This window comes from Lynx canadensis, chromosome X (assembly GCF_007474595.2).
Source record: "Lynx canadensis isolate LIC74 chromosome X, mLynCan4.pri.v2, whole genome shotgun sequence".
Lineage (NCBI taxonomy): Eukaryota > Metazoa > Chordata > Mammalia > Carnivora > Felidae > Lynx > Lynx canadensis.
This window is the reverse complement of record NC_044321.2, coordinates 53895850-53917181: the sequence shown is the minus strand read 5'-3', so window position 1 is coordinate 53917181 and position 21332 is coordinate 53895850. Positions and strand designations below refer to the sequence as shown.

The window sequence follows — 21332 nt, the reverse complement described above, 5'->3', positions numbered from 1 at the left end:
TAAAACATGTCCCATAACTTAAAAGGATTCACTAAGATGCCTTCCTTCCTCCTTAATGTATGATTTTCATTGCTCAAATCTTCTACTGAGGGTGAGATCTTTTGTTTAACTTTATTAAATGCAAGTTGCTAACTCCCAGGAGCACTTTGCTTTTTCTCCTATTCGCCCTAACAGAGATGAGTAAATCAGTTAAAGGACAGAAATTTTGACCATTTCTTCTGTTTCTCTTACTTTGCAGATTATTCTTCAGCTGTTCAGAAATTTTCTCAGACACTTCAGTCCTTTCAGTTCGATTTCATTGGAGATACTCTGACTGATGATGAAATTAACATTGGTAAGTCTTCACCTACATGTGGTCATGCGCCTCTTGAGGCGATTCGGAGACCATTCAGTCTCCTAGGTTTGTAGATACAGAGAACTTGGGCACCTTTATCCTCTGTGGTCTTGTGCCAAGCTCATGGGAAGCTGCTTATGAAGGATAAAGAAACACTGCTTGTCAGTCCTGTTCCCCACTCACACAAAAGCAATAAAAATATATCCCTGAAGCCTCCACTGAAGCCTTTGTATCAGTCTGCAGGAGAATTTTTCTTTAAAGAATATAATACATGAAAATAGGTATTTGTGTAAGGGATAAATTAAAGAGTGATTTTAAAAAAATTTCCAAAATGATTTAGAGTAAGAGTCCTCTAAGGAATAAACTCCCCTAGAAAGTTTAAAATTAGCATTTATATATGTACAGCTTTTCAGACAACAGGACATTTGGCATCTCTCTTGGAACTGAATTTAACAACTCACTCTATCAGCTGTGTCATCTTGGACAGATATTTCTTTTCTCTGAGCCTTAGTCTTGTCCTCTGTAAAATGTGGTTAATATTAATAGCAAGACTGTTACCATGAGGAGATCGAACAGTGGAGGGTAAAGAACTTTGTGTTTGTGTTAGTTGTAATGAAGTTAAAGTAGTATCAGCAAACCATGGCCCTTGTGCCAAACTTGCCTGCCACCTTTTTTTTTCTTTTTGTAAATAAAATTTTGTTGGAACACAGCCACATTTATTTGTTTAAATATTTTCTAAAGGTACTTTTGTGGTAGGAAAACAACATTGAGTAGTAGTAGTGACTGGATAGCTTTCAAAGCCTAAAATATTTGCTCTCTGGCCATTTAAGAAAAAGTTTGGTAAACACTGAATTGAAGAGTTAGTGTAAAGCATTTGCTAGACAAGAACATTGAATCACAGAAATGTTGCAAATGATTTAATGTCACTGAAACAAGTTAGTTACACAGTTCTATTTATGAACCCCAGCATTAAAATATAAAATGTATTATTATTATTATTATTATTATTATTAAATGACATTTGTAGTAAGTATAATATATAAAAGTATAAAATTACCTATGATAATAGGATACTCTAGCACAGAAACTTTGTATTAGATGGTATTGGCATGTTATCTTTTAATTCTTTTTTCTACATGTACCTCTTTTATATGTATGCAATTTAGTTCATAGTATATACATAATTTTAACTTTTTAACCTACCTTTTATCATAATTATCTTCTGATATCAATTCAAATTCTTTTTAAGTTTCATGGGGGGCAAGGACATTGTTTTTATTCACTGCTATTTCCCCAGCAGGTAGAGGAGTGCCTAGGATGTAGTAGATACTCGATTCATGTTTACTGACTAAATAATGGATGCATTCAGATCTCATTATCATTGGAGCCATACTGTACATAATATTCAACTATTTAGCTTATTTCCAATTTTTCACTATTATGAATAATACTGCAATGAGTGCTTTTATGAGATTATGATTGGTGACTATTTGTTTTGGTAAATGTAGTGGTGTAACTAGTGAGGCACACATTTGCATTTAGATTATTTACTTACTCATTCCACTTCACTTTACTTTTGCAAATCTATTTTTGTCAAAGGGCATGACTTATTTAAAAGTTAATTTCATGGGCTGTAGAGTCAGATAGGCCAAATTTGAACTCTAGCTTTGGACCTTATTATCAGTGTAACCTTGGCAAGTGACTTTCCCTGAGTGTTAATTTTTCTCATCTTTGAAATGGGGATGAGGTGATCAATTTCAAGTGTACACAGTGCCTAAATACATTTTATCTATGTAACTGTTGTTAACATAAAATTTGATGTATTTGTACTCTGCAATGGATTGGATATTTTTGTGTCCTTCCCAAAATCCATATGTTAAAATCCTAACCCCTGGTATGATGGTATTAAGAGCTGGAGCCTTTGGGAAATAATTAGGTCATGAAGGTGGAGCCCCTCATGAATGGGATTAGTGCCCTCATAAAAGAGACTTCAAAGGGCTCTTTTACCTTCCTCCCATCACGTGAGAATACAACAAGTTGTCAGTCTGCAACCTGGAAGAGGGCTCTCACCAGAATGTAACTATGTCGACACCCTGATCTCAAACTTCCAGCCTCCAGAATTGTGAGAAATACATTTCTGTTGTTTATAAGCCACACAGTCTATGGTATTTTGTTACAGAATCCTGTAACAAAACTTCGTAAGATGGAAATCAGTACTGAGAGGTGGGGGGAACTGCTGTACCAAATACCTAAAAATGTAGAGGTAGCTTTGGAATTGAGTAATGGGAAGAAAGTACAAGAATTTGGAGCTGCATGCTAGGAAAAGCCTAGATTGCCATGAATAGAATTTTAAAGGCAATTGTGGTGAGAGCTCAGAAAGAAAAAAGGAGAGCCATAGAGAAAGCTTCCATGAAGAATGGACAATGGAGAAAAGCCATCCTTGTTACAAAGTAGGCAAAGAACTTGGCTGAATTGTATTTGTGTTTTGTGGGAAGTAGTATTTTGTGAGTGATAAAATGGAATATTTGGATGAGGAAATTTCTAAGCAAAGTGTTGGAAGAATGGCTTTGTTCTCTTTGTTTATAGTAAAAGCTGAGAGGAGAGAATGAATTGGAGATGGAATTATTAAACAAAATGGAAACAGAACTTCAAGATTTGGACATTTCTCTGCTTGCCCATATTACAAAAAATGGCAAAGTGTATTTGGAAGAGAACACCAAGGGTGTGGTGGACTGACCATTGCATAAAGAGCTCAATATGGATGTAACCATGGATATAATCAACTATCACAGCAGAAGCCAGGAATAGAGATGGGATTATATGAGCAGAAATACCACCAGCTGGGAATATAGGAAACAAAAAATGTGACAAAATGAAGAAAAACTGGTTGACTTCTTAGACCCTATTAGACCAGACCATAGAGCTATTTGGCTATGAACATGCACTATTCTTCAAGATAAGAGAAGAAGGCCTCTGAAGCCACTTCTGAGATCATCAGGGCTGCCACTCCTATCATATACATAGTGTACATAGGCTTTGGGGGCCTACTCTTAGATTTGAAAGGGCAAGACCAATACCCAGGGAGCTGTAGGATTGGGCCTACTGAGGGTATAACACCTACCCTACCATAAGTGTCAACCAGTGCCATTAAGGAAAAATAAAGTGGGTGAGGTTGAGCATGATGGCTTATAAACAAAAATAAAAATGACCCCCTGATATGTCAGGTTCTTGTGGGTGTCTGTGAGCTCCATGTAAGGTGTTAGCTGGACATATTTGCTTCTTAATGTATGCTTTACAACAACCTCTTAACTCAGTTTCTATTTGCCTGCCAACTCCAGATATTCTTGGTTATCAACTGATCGTTGCTTTTAGGGCTGTTGACTCATGAACTGACCTTTATTGATGGGGACTAAAAAAAGATTTTGAGATTTTAATTGGCCTGTCATATTCACTGTCCTTGTTGAATTTGTCATTTTGAGAACTGGGATGTGTGGTGGTAGTGACAGTAACACCCAATGCTCCAACAGTTTAAGGTGAGGCTTTTTGGAGGCTTTAAGAAGAAATATTAGAGAGCATACTGGGAGAGTATTGTTGGGAAAGAACAGTTGCTTTGAAGTTGAGACAGCAGAGTGTGCCATGCCCTCCAGTTGCCAATACTACTGGCCCTGAGTCAGTAGATCTTCCATTTAACTGAAAATATTGGTAGAAGGACAGTTGCAATACAATTTTGGGTTGAGATTTAGATTTCACATTGCATGTGAAGAGGGCCTTGCAGTTCTTTCCATAATGCATTTTTCATGATGGCTGCAAAAGGTGACTCAGTACCATTAAGCCCCTTGTAGATACTATTTGTCTAACAGAAATGATAGTGATTCCTAGAGGATGTGAGGCAAAGCCTGAGGCTTCTCTGAAGAGTCCCTTCCGTTGATGATCAGCTCTAGTACCTAACTTGAGCAGTCTGCGTACAACAGGAACAAGTGGGAGAAAGTGTCTCACTGCCCTGAAGATGACATTTGTTCCTGCTCTTAGAGTAAGACATCTGTGCCTTCAATTGGCATTGTATGACTTTTTCTCTACCTCTAGAGCTCAATAACTAAAGGAAATCTCAGGTGTTTAGGTAGTTTTGTATATACTTCAGATTTATCAGCTATAGGATCTTAGCAATATTACCTAAACTTGTTGGGCCTGTTTTCCTCATCTGGAAAGTAGGAAGTATAATCTATTTCACAAGACTGTAAAGAGCAAATCAGATAAATACATATAACAGAGAGTATATGTAAATCATTTGGCTCAGTGTCTGGCATATGATTGGTGCTCAATATCTCATGGTCGTTATTAATCTTAGCAGGAAGGTAGTAGAACCCAATTTTTTGAGAATGTCAGCTTGTGATTTGATTTCCTGAATAACTACAAGAAATATAAAATAAAATGTTAGTGTTCCAGGGACCTTAGAGGATATCTAGTTCAGTTATTTCTAATCTATGTCAGAGGCACCTGAAGATCTTACTGATCCTGTCTCAGGACCTCTCTTAGATCAAATGAATCAGAATCTCTGTAGTGGATCCCAGGTCTCTGATTTCTGTACAGTCATCATAACATCAGTGAGCATTTTGGAACTCATTAGTTGTCAGGGATTTTCAAACTGTTCCTTGGATCTTCAATGTCTCCTATCCACCCAAGCTCAAATGAAGCATGCAAGAATTTACTTGAAAATTCGAATTTCAGATTAAAAAATAAGCTGATATTTTCAGAGTGCTGAGTAAGAGGTCTTATTCTAAGAACTTTACATAAACTAATGAGAGAAAGTCAGAAAGACAGTGACTGAAAGGTGTGTGTGTGCACACGCGCACGCACACACACACACATACACACACACACACACACACACACAGAAGGAAAGAGAGAGGGAGAGAGGAGAATATACTAGACTAGTTTAGCAACCTCCCCACCACCACTCCTGCCAATTCTAAAGATAGGGAAATTGATGTCCAGAGGTGGGCTAGTGATTGTTGAAGGTCTCTCACAGTTAAGTAGTGCCAGGTTTATTACTGGAACCAAGGTCTCCTAAAGCCCAATTGATTTATTCAACCAATTTTTACTGAGCATCTGCTGTGAACTCTACCTTCATGGAGCTTCAGTTAAATTTTAGGAAGAAGTACAGGTGCCTAGGTGGTTCAGTCAGTTAAGTTTGAGCCCCGTGTCAGGCTCTGTGCTGACAGCTCAGAGTCTGGAGCCTGCTTCAGATTATGTGTCTCCTTCTCTCTCTGCTCCTTCCCTGCTCTCTCTCTCTCTCTCTCTCTCTCTCTCTCTCTCTCTCAAAACTAAATAAACTTTAAAAAATTAAGAGAAAAGTTTTAGGAAGAAGTATAAGCAAATAACTTCCTATATCATTGCAGTACTAGGAGCAAGAAAGAAGAATGCTTCCCACATAGGCTTCAGAGAACTTCCCTGCTCTTTTCTGAGGAACACTGCTATGTGTTTGTTCATTAGTAAATAGGTAGAAATTGTTCACTAAATGCCATAGACTGGGGTTTCAGGTACACAATGTATCTCTCTGCCCTCCAGGATATCATAGTCTATTAAAGGAGGCAGATATGTTTTCACTCATATGTGGATCTTGAGAAACTTAACAGAAGACCAGGGGGGAAGGGAAGGGGAAAAAATAGTTACAAACAGAGAGGGAGGAAGGCAAACCATAAGAGACTCTTAAATACAGAGAAGGATCTGAAGGTTGATGGGGGGGTAGGGGAGAGGGGAAAATGGCTGATGGCATTGAGGAGGGCACTTGTTGGGATGAGCACTGGATATTGTATGCACGCAATGAACCATGGGAATCTACCCCAAAAACTGAGAGCACACTTTACACACTGTATGTTAGCCAATTTGACAATAAATAATATTTAAAAAAAATGAGGCAGATGAATAAACAGACAATTGCAATACAATGTAAGTATTGTGGTAGAGGTAGGCACACAGTAGCCCCTATTCCACACTGTGTGTGTGTGTGTGTGTGTGTGTGTGCGTGTGCGCGTGTGTGTGTGTGCATGTGTGTATGTGCATGTGTCTGTCTGTATGTCTTGTATTAGTGGTGGGGAGAATAAACAAGGAAGGCTTCTGAGAAAGATTATATCTAAGTTAGATCCAGGGCTAGGGTGAGGCAAGTGAGGCTTCTAAGGCAAACATTTAATAAAGCACTTATTCTCAGATTCATGGAAAGTACAGGTGGGCACCAGAGTGTGAATGCCTCCTTAAATTTTGTACCCTAAGTGCCTCACCTGCCTCTTTTCTGTTTTGGTCCTGATCTGAGTTGAATTTCTAAAGGATGAATGAGAATTAAAGAGGGGAGAGAAAACACATAAAAATGGCACAGTTGAGGGGAGTGAGATTATCTCTCTTGATAATGGAGGACATTGAATGTGACTGGAAAGAGTAGGGAGGAGTCAGAGATTAAGACCTAGAGATTGCATAAAGGCTAAGTTAGAGTCTTGGCAGGTAATAAAAGTGAGCAAAGCAGGCTGGATATAGGATGGCAATTGATATTCTGTCTCTGTGACTAGGTAATGAGAGGTAGGGCTGTGGCGAACAAAAAAAGACATGCTCCATCTAAGAGCAGCATCTTTGACTGGGCTCCAGTGATTGTTTCCACCTAAAATATGTGGGTCTACATTGCCATAATCTCTTATTTTTTTCCAGAAAGTGACACCCATATATTTTATGCCTAGTATTAAGTGCCACCAGTAAATTAAAATTGAAAACACAGCAAACCAAACAAAGCATACCTGTTGGCCGAACACACTGCATGGGTTTGTGATGCTGTTGCCTGGGTTAGACAATAAGGGGCCTGGAATACCTCATGAAATATTTTGGATTGTATCCTGAAGCTTATGGGGAGTAATATCCAAATGACAAATGATCAAGCAGGAGACCTAGGCAGATACCCAAAAGATTTGCTTTAACCTTAAAAACTCTGAGTATTATCTGGTAGACCTTACCAGATAATATGTGTTTCTTGTGTTAATTTTAACCATTCTAACAGGTATGCAGTAGTATGACACAGTGGTTTTGATTTGTATGTCTCTGATGATGAGTGAGCATCTTGTCATGCATCTGTTAGCCATCTGGATGTCTTTCTTGGAAAAGTGCCTATTCATATTGTCTGCCCATTTCTTAACTGGATTATTTGTTTTCTGGGTGTTGAATTTGCTAAGATCTATAAAGATTTTGGATATTAACCCTTTATCAGATGTCATTTGCAAATATTTTCTTCCATTACTTACCCTGCCTTTTAGTTTTGTTGATCATTTTGTTCCCTGTGTAGAAAGAAGCTTTTTATCTTCTTGAAATCCCACTAGTTCATGTTTGCTTTTGTTTCCCTTGCCTCTGGTGATGTGTCTAGTAAGAAGTTGCTATGACTGAGGTCAAAGAGGTTGCTGCTTGTATTCTTCTCTGGGGTTTTGATGGTTTTCTGTCTCACATTTAGGTCTTTCATCAATTTTGAATTTATTTTTGTTTATGGTGTAAGAAAGTGGTTCAGTTTCATTCTTCTGAATGTTGCTGTCTAGTTGTCCCAATGCCATTTGTTGAAGAGACTGTCTTTTTACAATTGGATTCTTTTTCCTGCTTTGTCAAAAATTACTTGATGATACAGTTTTGGGTCTATTGCTGGGTTCTCTATTCTGTTCCATTTGTCCATGCGTCTGTTTTGGTGCCAGTACCATACTGTCTTGAATATTATAGCTTAATAATATAACTTGAAATATGGAATCATGATGTCTCCAGTTTTATTTTTCTTTTACAATATTGCTTTGACTATCCAGGGTCTTTTGGGCTTCCACACAAATTTTAGGATTGTTTGTTCTAGCTCTGTGAAAAATGTTGGTGGTATGCTGATGGAGATTGCATTAAATGTGGATTGCTTTGGGTAGTATAAACATTTTAACAATGTTTGTTCTTCCAAACCATGAGAATGGAATACTTTTCCATTTATTTGTATTATCTTCAATTTGTTTTATAAGTGTGCTATAGTTTTCACTGTAAAGATCGTTTACCTGTTTGGTTAAGTTTATTCCTAGGTTTCTAATTGTTTTTGGTACAATTGCAAATGGGATCAATTCCTTGATTTCTTTTTCTACTGCTTTGTTATTGGTGCATAGAAATGCAACTGATTTCTGTACGTTGATTTTATATCCTGTGACTTTGCTGAATTCTTGTATTCGTTCTAGAAATTTTTTGATGGAGTCTTTTAGGTTTTCTACATAGAGTATCATGTTGTATGTAAATAGTGAAAGTTTATCTTTTTTCTTTGATTTGGATGCCTTTAATTTCTTTGTTGTCTGATTGCTGAGGCTAAGACTTCCTTGTTAAATAATACTGGTGAGAGTGGACATCCTTGTCTTGTTCCTGAGTATAGGGGAAATGAAAGGCTCTTAATTTCTCCCCACTGAGGATGATATTAGCCTTAGGATGATATATGGCCTTTATGATGTGGAGGGTTTTTAATCAAGAATGGATGCTGTACTTTGCCAAATGCTTTTTCTGCATCTATTGAGAGGATCATATAATTATAATCCTTTCTATTATTAATATGATGTATCACATTGGTTGATTTGTGAATATTGAACCAGAACTGCATCCCAGGGATAAATCCTACTTGATCATGGTGAATAATTCTTTTAACGTACTGTTGAATTTGATTTGCTAGTATCTTGTTGAGAATTTGTACATCCATGTTCACCAGGGATATTAGCCTGTAATTCTCCTTTTTGTGGGGTCTTTGTCTGGTTTTGGAATGAAGGTAATGCTGGATTATAGAATGAGTTTGTAAGTTTTCCTTCCTTTTATATTTTTTGCAACAGTTTGAGAAGAATAGGTATTAACTCTTCTTTCAGTGTCCGGTAGAATTCCTCTGAGAAGCCATCTGGGCCTGGAATTTTGTTTTTTGGGAGATACTTTATTACTGATTCAGTTCTTTGCTGGTAATGGGTCTGTTCAAATTCTCTATTTCTTCCTGTTTCAGTTTTTGGTAGTTTCTAGGTTTCCAGGAATTTACCCATTCCTTCCAGGGTGCCCTGTTTATTGGCATATAATGTTTTATCATATTGTCTTGTAATTGTTTGTATTTCTGTGGTGTTGTTTATGATCTCTCCCCTTTCATTCATGATTTTATTTCTTTAGGTTCTTTCTCTTTTCTTTTTTATAAGTCTGTCTAGGGGTTTGTGAATTTTATTAATTCTTTAGTAGAACCAGCTCTTAGTTTCATTGATCTTTTCTACTGGTTTTGTTTGTTTCTATATTGTTTATTTCTGCTCTAGTCTTTATTATTTCACTTTAGGCTAGCTTTAGGCTTTATTGACTGTTCCCTTTCTAGTTCCTTCAGGGGTAAGGTTAGGTTGTGTATTTGAGACCATTCTTGCTTCTTGATGTAGATTTGTATTGCAATATACTTCCCTCTTAAGATTGCCTCTGTTGCATAATAAAGGTTTTGTACTGTAGTGTTTTCATTTTATTTTGCTTCTATGCATTTTTAATTTCCTCTTTAATTTCATGGTTAACTCATTCATTCTTTTTTTTTAAATTTTTTTTAACGTTTATTTATTTTTGAGACAGAGAGAGACACAGCATGAACAGGGGAGGGTCAGAGAGAGAGCGAGACACAGAATCTGAAACAGGCTCCAGGCTCTGAGCCATCAGCACAGAGCCTGACGCGGGGCTTGAACTCACGAACTGCGAGATCATGACCTGAGCCGAAGTCGGACGCTTAACCGACTGAGCCACCCAGGCGCCCCAACTCATTCATTCTTTAGTAGGATGTTCTTTTACCTGTAAGTATTTATGTTCTTTCCATTTTTTTTCTTGTGGTTGACTTCAAGATTCATAGTGTCGTGGTGTGAAAATATGCATGGTATGAATTTGATCTTTTTGTACTTGTTGAGTGCTGATTTGTGACCCAGTATGTGATCTATTCTGGAGAATGTTCCATATGCACTAAAAAAAATAATGTGTATTCTGCTGATTTAGGATGGAATGTTCTGTATAAATCTGTTAAGTCCATTTGGTCCAGTGTGTCAGTCAAAGCCATTATTTCCTTTTTGATTTTCTGCTTAGATGATCTGTCCATTGCTGTAAGTGAGGTGCTAAAGTCCCCTACTGTTATTGTATTATTGTCAACGAGTTTCTTTATGTTTGTGATTGGTTGGTTCATATATTTGGGTGTTCCAAGTGGGGGGGCATAAATATTTATAATTGTTAGATCTTCTTAATGGGTAGACCACTTAATTATGGTATAATGTCCTTCATTATCTCTTATTTCAGTCTTTCATTTAAAATCTAAAAAAAAAAAGATAAATATCACTAGTAATAAGAATATTGATACCAAGAATCCCTTACTGTGATACACTGGGAAGGTTATGGTACCACTTTTGTGTTATTTTGCCAAAAATGCATAGCCTCAGGGCACCTGGGTGGCTCAGTTGGTTAAGCTTCTGACTTCAGCTCAGGTCATGAGCTCACAGTTCACAGGTTTGAGCCCCGTGTCATGCTCTGTGCTGACAGCTCAGAGACTGGAGCCCGCTTTGGATTCTGTGTCTCCCTCTCTATTTTCCCCTACCCAGCTCACACTCTGTCTCTGTCTCTCTCTCAAAAATAAATGAACATTAAAAAAATTTTAATTGCAAAAATAAAATAAATAAAATAAAATAAAATAAAATAAAATAAAATAAAATAAAATCTAATTTGTGTGCTATAAATATGGCCACTCCAGCTTCCTTTTGACATCCATTAGCATGATAGATGGTTCTCCATCCTTTTACTTTCAATCTGTCAATGTCTTTAGGTCTAAAATGAGTCTTTTGTAGGCAGCATATAGACATATAAATGAGTTTCTTTATCCATTCTGATACCCAATGTCTTTTGATTGGAGCATTTAGTCCAATTACATTCAGTGAGATTATTGAAAGATATGAGTTTAGTGCTATTCTGTTACCAGTAATGTTGGTGTTTCTGATGATGTTGTCTGGTCCTTTCTAGTCTTTGTTGCTTTTTTTCAAGTCCCACACCAAGGAACCCTCCTCCCCCGCTTAATATTTCTTGCAGGGCTGGTGTAGTCACAAACCTCCTTTAGTTTTTGTTTGTCTGGGAAAGTATTTATTTTTCCTTTTTTTCTGAGTTACATCCTTACTGGAGATAGTATTCTTGGCTGCTTATTATTCCCATGTAGCATGTTGAATTTATCCTGCCACTCCCTTCTGGCCTACCAAGTTTCTTTAGACAGATCAGCTGTGAACCTGATCTGTTTTCCCTTGTAGGGTAAGGACTTCATTCCCTTTGCTGCTTTCTGGATTCTTTCCTTCTTTTTGTATTTTGTAAAGGTTTCTATGATATGTCTTGGCAATGGTCAGCCTTGGTTGAATTTATTGGGAGTTCTCTATGCTTCATTTCCTTTTTTGAATAGTTTGAAAAGCGTGAACATTATCTCTCATTTGAATGTTTGGTAGAATTGCCCCATGAAAACCCCTGGTCTTAGACTTTTCTTTATTGGGAGTTTTTTGATTAGTAGTTAAATTTTCTTCCTAGTAATTGGTCTGTTCAAATTTTCTCTGTCTTAATTGAGTTTTGGAAGATTGTATGTTTTTAGGAATTTATCCATTTCTTCTTGACTGTCCAGTTTGTTGGCATATAATTTTTCATAATATTGTCTTATAATCCATTTTGTTTTTGATGTCAGTTGTCATTTTTTCCTCTTTCATTTCTGATTTTATTAATTTGAGTCCTTTCATTTTTTCTTGATTGTGCATTAAAGGTTTGTCAGTTTTGTTTAGCTTTTCAAAGAACTAGTTTTGGTTTCATTGCTCTTTTAAATTGTTTTAGCCTTATTTCACTTATTTCCATTTTACTTTATTATTATTTCCTTTCTTCTAATAAATTTGTGTTTTGCTTATTCTTTTTCCTGTTCCTTTAGATATAAGGTTAGATTGTTTATTTGAAGTTTGTTTTGCTTTTTGAGGTAGGCTTTTATTAGTGTAAACACCTAAAGTAATTTTTTATAAGTATGTACTTCCTGTTATTTTGTTAATTTTTTCTGGTTGATTTTGTAGTCTTCCTCTGTTCCTTTCTTCTTTTGCTGCATCCCCTGTTGTTTGATGGCTTTCTTTCATGTTCCTTTGTCTTTATTTTTTGTGTGTATGTAGTTTTTTTTTTGTGTGTGTGCTGTTTCTGCTGAAAAAATCAGTTGATAACCTTTTGGGTGTTTCTCTTGTGTGAAACTGTTAGCTTTTCTTTTGTTGAAGATTCTGTTTTTATCTTTAATCTTGGACATTTTAAGTATTGTGGATAATCTCACCTTACTGTGTCTTTTGCTTTTATAAAAATTAACCCTAAACAAGCATTTGCAGGGTTAGCTATTAGAAGGTACTGTAATGATCCATAATATTTGGTTAAAATGTAGGAGTAAGAAGCCTTATAGGACTTCGTATCTCAGAGCCAGAAATAACCATTGCCCAAACCTCTTGTTTTAACGTTTCATATGTATTTTCCAACTTACCATGGACATGAGCAAAGAATGGTGAATATGAGACCATTTGAAAACTGAAAACACCATTCTGAGGAGGGGGAGACAATTAAAGAAACATATGTGACATAGATACTGTGGCTGTGACAGGAGTCACATTATTATCTTACAGTGGTTAGACAGAGCTTTAAATTCATGTCCTCTTTGTGTAGCTAGCTTTGTGACCTTGGCAGTTCCCTTCTATGGACTCTGTTCTCCTTATGATTTAATGAAAGTAGTTGGACTATGATAGATAATATGGAGAAGTTTGAGGCTTTTGATGGTGGGTAACCAGATACAAAAAAAAATCTTTACTTCTTGCCTGTTGACATATACTTTGGTGTGTTTTTAAAGTATTTTGATCACCTAATAAATAAACTTATAAGGTCTTTTAGAGGCCAGTAATGGAATATAATGGTTTTCCTTGATTCAGTTACTTAATTTTAGGTTGATTCAGAACATTTACAAGCTCATTCTATGAGGCCAGCCTTAGCTTGATTCCAAAACCAGACAAAGACCCCACTAAAAACGAGAATTATAGACCAATTTCCTTGATGAACATGGATGCAAAAATTCTCAGCAAGATACTAGCAAATCGAATACAACAATAGATTAAAATAATTTTTCACTATGATCAAGTGGGATTTATTCCTCAGGTGCAAGAGTGGTTCATTATCCCCAAATCAATCAATGTGATACATCACATTAATAAAAGAAAGGATAAGAACCTCATGATACTCTCAATAGATGCAGAAAAAGCTTTTGACAAAACACAACATCATTTCTTGATAAAAACCTTTAAGAAAGTAGGGATAGAAGGAACATACCTCAACATCATAAAGGCCATATATGAAGGACCAACAGCTAAAATCATCCTCAATGGGGAAAAACAGAGAGCTTTACTGCTAAGGTCAGGAACATGACACGAACTTCCACTCTCACCACTGTTGTTCAACATTCTACTGGAAGTCCTGGCCTCAGCATTCAGACAACAAAAAGAAATAATAGGCATATAAATTGGCAAGGAAGAAGTCAAACTTTTGCTCTTCACATACAACATGATACTGTACGCAGAAAACCCAAAAGACACCACCAAAACGCTGCTAGAAACGCTGCTACATTAATTCAACAGTGTCACAGGATATAAAATCAATGTAGAAATCAGTTGCATTTCTATACAGCATTAATGAAGTAGCAGAAAAAGAAGTCAAGGAATTGATCCCATTTATATTTGCAACAAACCCCATGAAATATCTAGGAATAAACCTAACCACAGAGGTAAAAGATGTGTAGGCTGAAAACTATAGAAAGCTTATGAAAGAAATTGAGGAAGACACAAAGACATGGAAAACACTCTATTCTCATGGATTGGGAGAATGAATATTGTTAAAATGTCTATACTATGCAAAGCTATCTACACATTCAAAGCAATCCCAATTAAAATAACACCAGAATTCTTCACAGAGCTAGAACAAATAATTGTAAAATTTTTAAGGAACCGGAAAAAAACCTAAATAGCCAAAGTAATGTTAAAAGAAAACCAAAGCTGGAAGCATCACAATTCTGGAATCCAAGCTGTATTTCAAGCTATAATCATTAAGACAGTATGGTACTAGCAAAAAAAAAAAAAAAAAAAAAAAAACAGACACATAGATCTATGCACCAGATTGAGAACCCAGAAATGGACCCACAAATGTATGGCCAACTATCTTCAACAAAGCTGGAAAAAGTATCCAATGGAAAAAAGACAGTTTCTTCAGCAAATGGTATTGGGAGAACTGGGCAGTAACATCTAGAAACATTAGCATGGACACTTTTTCTTTGCAAATTCATTTTTTTATTTTTAATTTTTTATTTTTTTAAATATGAAATTTATTGTCAAATTGGTTTCCATACAACACCCAGTGTTCATGCCAACAGGTGCCCTCCTCAATACCCATCACCCACCCTCCCCTCCCTCCCACCACCCATCAACCCTCAGTTTATTCTCAGTTTTTAAGACTCTCTTATGCTTTGGCTCTCTCCCACTCTAACCTCTTTTTTTTTTTCTTCCCCTCCCCATGGACTTCTGTTCAGTTTCTCAGGATCCACATAAGAGTGAAATCTTATGGTATCTGTCTTTCTTTGGATGACTTATTTCACTTAGCATCACACTCTCCAGTTCCATCCACGTTGCTACAAAAGGCCATATTTCATTCTTTCTCATTGCCACGTAGTATTCCATTGTGTATGTAAACCACAATTTCTTCATCCATTCATCCGTTGATAGACATTTAGGCTCTTTCCATAATTTGGCTATTGTTGAGAGTGCTGCTATAAACATTGGGGTACAAGTGCCCCTATGCACCAGCACTCCTGTATCCCTTGGGTAAATTCCTAGCAGTGTTATTGCTGGGTCATAGGGTAGATCTATTTTTAATTTTTTGAGGAACTTCCACACTGTTTTCCAGAGAGGCTGCACCAATTTGCATTCCCACCAACAGTGCAAGAGGGTTCCCATTTCTCCACATCCTCGCCAGCATCTATAGTTTACTGTTTTGTTCATTTTAGCCACTGTGACTGGTGTGAGATGATATCTGAGTGTGGTTTGGATTTGTATTTCCCTGATGAGGAGCGACGTTGAGCATCTTTTCATGTGCCTGTTGGCCATCTGGATGTCTTCTGTAGAGAAGTGTCTATTCATGTTTTCTGCCCATTTCTTCACTGGGTTATTTGTTTTTCGGGTGTGGAGTTTGCTGAGCTCTTTATAGATTTTGGATACTTGCCCTTTGTCCGATATGTTATTTGCAAATGTTTTTTCCCATTCTGTTGGTTATCTTTTAGTTTTGTTGATTGTTTCCTTTGCTGTGCAGAAGCTTTTGATCTTCAGGAGGTCCCGGTAGTTCATTTTGGCTTTTAATTCCTTTGCCTTTGGGGATGTGTCAAGTAAGAAATTGATGTGGCTGAGGTCAGAGGTTTTTTCCTGCTTTCTCCTCTAAGGTTTTGATGGATTCCTGTCTCACATTCATGTCCTTTGTCCATTTTGAGTTTATTTTTGTGAACAGTGTAAGAAAGTGGTCTTGTTTCATTCTTCTGCATGTTGCTGTCCAGTTCTCCCAGCACTATTTGTTAAAGAGACTGTCTTTTTTCCATTGGATATTCTTTCCTGCTTTTTCAAAGATTAGTTGGCCATACTTCTGTGGGTCTAGTTCTGGGGTTTCTATTGAGTTCCATTGGTCTATGTGTCTGTTTTTGTGCCTGTACCATGCTGTCTTGATGATTACATCTTTGTAGTAGAGGCTAAAGGCTGGGATTGTGATGCCTCCTGCTTTGGTCTTCTTCAAAATTACTTTGGCTATTCGGGGTCTTTTGTGGTTCCATACAAATGTTAGGATTGCTTGTTCTAGCTTAGAGAAGAATGCTGGTGCAATTTTGATTGGGATTGCATTGAACGTGTAGATAGCTTTGGGTAGTATTGACATTTTAACAATAATTGTTCTTCCAATCCATGACCATGGAATATTTCTCCCTTTCTTTATATCTTCTTCAATTTCCTTCATAAGCTTTCTATACTTTTCAGAATACAGATCTTTTACATGTTTGGTTAGGTTTATTCCTAGGTATTTTATGCTTCTTGGTGCAATTGTGAATGGGATCCGTTTCTTTATTTGTCTTTCTGTTGCTTCATTATTAGTGTATAAGAATGCAACTGATTTCTGTACATTGATTTTGTATCCTGCGACTTTGCTGAATTCATGTATCAGTTCTAGCAGACTTTTGGTGAAGTCTATCGGATTTTCCATGTATAATATCATGTCATGTGCAAAAAGTGAAAGCTTAACTTCATCTTTGCCAATTTTGATGCCTTTGATTTCCTTTTGTTGTGTGATTGCTAATGCTAGAACTTCCAACACTATGTTAAACAACAGCGGTGAGAGTGGATATCCCTGTTGTGTTCCTGATCTCAGGGAAAAAGCTCTCAGTTTTTCCGCATTGAGTATGATATTAGCTGCGGGCTTTTCATAAATGGCTTTTATGATGTTTAAGTATGTTCCTTCTATCCCGACTTTCTTGAGGGTTTTTATTAAGAAAGATGCTGATTTTTGTCAAATGCTTTTTCTGCATCCATTGACAGGCTCATATAGGTCTGTTCTTTTCTTTTATTAATGTGATGTATTACATTGATTTGTGAATGTTGAACCAGCCTGCAGCTCAGAAATGAATCCCACTTGATCATGGTGTATAATTCTTTTTATATGCTGTTGAATTCGATTTGCTAGTATCTTATTGAGAATTTTTGCCTCCATATTCATCAGGGATATTGGCCTGTAGTTCTCTTTTTTTACTGGGTCTCTGTCTGGTTTAGGAACCAAAATAATGCTGGCTTCATAGAATGAATCTGTAAGTTATCCTTCCCTTTCTATTTTTTGGAATAGCTTGAGAAGGATAGGTATTATCTCTACTTTAAATATCTGGTAGAATTCTCCTGGGAAGCCATCTGGTCCTGGACTCTTATTTGTTGGGAGATGTTTGATAACTGATTCAATTTCTTTGCTGGTTATGTGTCTGTTCAAGCTTTCTATTTCTTCCTGTTTGAGTTTTGGAGGTTTGTGGGTGCTTAGGAATTTGTCCATTTCTTCCAGGTTGTCCAGTTTGTTGGCATATACTTTTTCATAGTATTCCCTGATAATTGCTTGTATTTCTGAGTGGTTGGTTGTAATAATTCCGTTTTCATTCATGACTTTATCTGTTTGGGTCATCTCCCTTTTGTTTCTGAGAAGCCTGGCTAGAGGCTTATCAATTTTGTTTATTTTTTCAGAAAACCAACTTTTTAGTTTCATTGATCTGTTCTAGTTTTTTTTTTTATATTCCATATTGTTTATTTCTGCACTGATATTTATCATTTCTCTTCTTCTGCTTGGTTTGAGGGTTTATTTGCTACTCTGCTTCTATTTCCTTTAGGTGTGCTGTTAGATTTTGTAATGGGATTTTTCTTGTTTCTTGAGATAGGCCTGGATTGCAATGTATTTTCCTCCTCTCAGGACTGCCTTTGCTGCATCCCAAAGCATTTAGATTGTTGTCTTTTCATTTTCATTTGTTTCCATATATTTTTAAATTTCTTCTCTAATTGCCTGGTTGACCCATTCATTCTTTAGTAGGGTGTTCTTTAACCTCCATGCTTTTGGAGGATTTCTAGACTTTTTCCTGTGGTTGATTTCAAGCTTCATAGCATTGTGGTCGGAAGTGTGCATGGTGTGATCACAATTCTTGTATACTTATGAAGGGCTGTTTTTTGACCCAGTATGTGATCTATCTTGGAGAATGTTCCATGTGTACTGAGAAGAAAGTATATTCTGTTGCTTTGGGATGCAGAGTTCTAAAAAGATCTGTCAAGTCCATCCGATCCAATGTATCATTCTGGGCCCTTGTTTCTTTATTGATTCTGTGTCTAGATGATGTAGTCATTGTTGTAAGTGGAGTATTAAAGTCCCCTTCAGTTACCACATTCTTATCAATAAGGTTGCTTTTGTTTGTGGTTGTTTTATATATTTGGGGGCTCTGTATTTGGTGCATAGACATTTATAATTGTTAGCTCTTCCTGATGGATAGACCCTGTAATTATTACATAATATCCTTCTTCATCTCTTGTTACATCCTTTAATTTAAAGTCTAGTTTGTCTGATATAAGTATGGCTCCTCCAGCTTTCTTTTGACTTCCAGTAGCATGATAGATAGTTCTCCATCCCCTCACTTTCAATCTGAAGGTGTCCTCAGGTCTAAAATGAGTCTCTTGTAGAAAGCAAATAGATGGGTCTTGTTTTTTTTTTTTTTTATATCCATTCTGATACCCTATGTCTTTTGGTTGTAGCATTTAGTCCATTTACATTCAGTGTTATTACAGAATGATATGGGTTTAGAGTCATTGTGATGTCTGTAGGTTTCATGCTTGTAGTGATGTCTGTGGTACTTTGTCTCACAGGATCCCCCTTAGGATCTCTTGTTGGGCTGGTTTAGTGGTGATGAATTCCTTCAGTTTTTGTTTGTTTGGGAAGACCTTTATCTCTCCTATTCTAAATGACAGACTTGCTGGATAAAGGATTCTCGGTTGCATATTTTTTCTGTTCATCACATTGAAGATTTCCTGCCATTCCTTTCTGGCCTGCCAAGTTTCAGTAGAGAGATCCATCACGAGTCTTATCGGTCTCCCTTTATATGTTACAGCACGTTTATCCCTAGCTACTTTCAGAATTTTGTCTTTATCCTTGTATTTTGCCAGTTTCACTATGATATGTCATGCAGAAGATCTATTCAAGTCATGTCTGAAGGAAGTTCTCTGTGCCTCTTGGATTTCAATGCCTTTTTCCTTCCCCAGTTCAGGGAAGTTCTCAGCTATGAAATCTTCAAGTACACCTTCAGCACCTTTCTCTCTCTCTTCCTCCTCTGGAATCCCAATGATGCATACATTATTGGGTTTCATCACATCACTTCATTCTCTAATTCTCTCCTCATACTCCTGGATTTTTTTGATCTCTCTTTTTCTCAGCTTCCTCTTTTTCCATAATTTTATCTTCCAATTCACCTATTCTCTCCTCTGCCTCTTCAATCTGAGCTGTGGTCGCCTCCATTTTATTTTGCACCTCATTTATAGCATTTTTTAGCTCCTCACAACTATTTCTTTGTCCCTTGATCTCAGTAGCAATAGATTTTCTGCTGTCCTCTACGCTTTTTTCAAGCCCAGTGATTAATTTTATGACTATTATTTTAAATTCATGTTCTGTTACTTTGCTTAAATCATTTTTGATCAGTTCATTAGCTGTCACTACTTCCTGGAGTTTCTTTTGAGGAGAATTCTTCTGTTTTGTCATTTTGGATAGTCCCTGAGTGGCGCGGAACTGCAGGGCTCTTCCTCTGTTCTGTCTGGAGTAACTTTTGTTTCTGGGTGGGGCCGCAGTCCGACCTGATGTCTGCCCCCAGCCCACCGCTGGGGTCATAGTCTGACTGGTGTGTACCTTACCTTCCCCTCTCCCAGGGGCTGGACTCACTGCTGAATGGTGCGGCCCCTGTCTGGGCTACTTGCACACTGCCAGGCTTGTGGTGCTGATTAGATGGGATTTGGCATATTAGCCTTGGTGGATCTGCAAGGTGCACAGGGGCCAGAAGGGAAGGCTCAGCTCACTTTGCCTTCGATGGTCCACTGTGGGAGGGGCCCTGAGGCACCGGGAGGGAGGCAGACCCATTAGAGGGATGGATCCACAAAAGCACAGCGCTGGGTGTTTGCGCAGTGCAAGCAAGTTCCATGACAGGAACTGGTTCCCTTTGGGATTGTGGCTGGGGAATTGGCGAGGGAGATGGCACTGTCCAGCGCCTTTGTTCCCCACCGAGCTGAGCTCTGTCCTCTAGGTTTCAACAACTCTCCCTTACATTGTCCTCTAGCCCTCCTGCTCTCTGAGCAGAGCTTTTGACCTATAACATTCCAGAAGTGAATTCATGCTGGTTGTCAGAACTCACGGAGTCTGGCCCTTCTGCTTTTGCAAGCCAGAGTCGGGGGCTCTGCCCTGCCAGGCGGGCTGCTCCTCCACTGCCCCTGCTCGTTCCCACCAGTCCGTGTGGTGCGCACCACCTCTCAGCCCTTCCTACCCTCTTCTGTGGGCCTTTTGTCTACGCTTGGCTCTGGAGAGTCCATTCTGCTATTCTTCTGGCAGTTTTCTGGGTTATTTAGGCAGATGTGGGTGGAATCTAAGTGATCAGCAGAACGCGGTGAGCCCAGCGTCCTCCTACGCTGCTACCTTCCAAGAATCCATCATAAAGAAAAACCATGGACACTTTCTGACACTATACAGAAAAATAAACTAAAAATGGATGAAAGACCTAAACGTAAGATAGGAAGCCATCAAAATCCTAGAGGAGAAAACAGGCAACAACCTCTTTGACCTCAGCCGAAGCAACTTCTTACTAGACGTGTCTCTGGAGGCAAGGGAAATAAAAGCAAAAATGAACTATTGGAATCTAGATAAAAACTTCTGCACAGTGAGGGAAACAATCAACAAAACTACAGAATGGGAGAAGATATTTGCAAGTGACATATTGGATAAAGAGTTAGTATCCAAAATCTCTAAAGCATTTATCAAACTCAGCATCCAAAATCAAATAATCCAGCGAATAAATGGGCAAAAGACATGAACATATACTTTTCCAAAGAAGACATCCAGATAGGTAACAGACACATGAATACATGCTCAACATCACTCATCATCAGGGAAATACAATGGGATACAATCAAAACCACAATGGGATACCACCTCACACCTATCAGAATAGGTAAAATTAACAACTCAAGAAACAACAGATGTTGGTGAGGATGTGGAGAAAGGGGTGCCCTCTTACAGTGTTCATGGGAATAAAAATTGGCGCAGCCACTCTGGAAAGCATCATGGAGGTTCCTCAAAAAATGAAAAATGGGACTACCTTATCCCA

At 37.6% G+C, this 21332-nt stretch overlaps 1 protein-coding gene across 1 annotated transcript in view; it reads left to right on the top strand.

Annotated features, from left to right (window-relative positions):
• The window catches only part of OPHN1 (oligophrenin 1), a 621295-nt gene that overhangs the window by 198983 nt on the left and 400980 nt on the right, over positions 1–21332 (top strand). The window contains exon 3 of the mRNA XM_030305317.1: positions 239–334. Coding sequence (XP_030161177.1) covers positions 239–334 — 96 coding nt within the window. The remainder of the gene's footprint in view (positions 1–238; positions 335–21332) is intronic.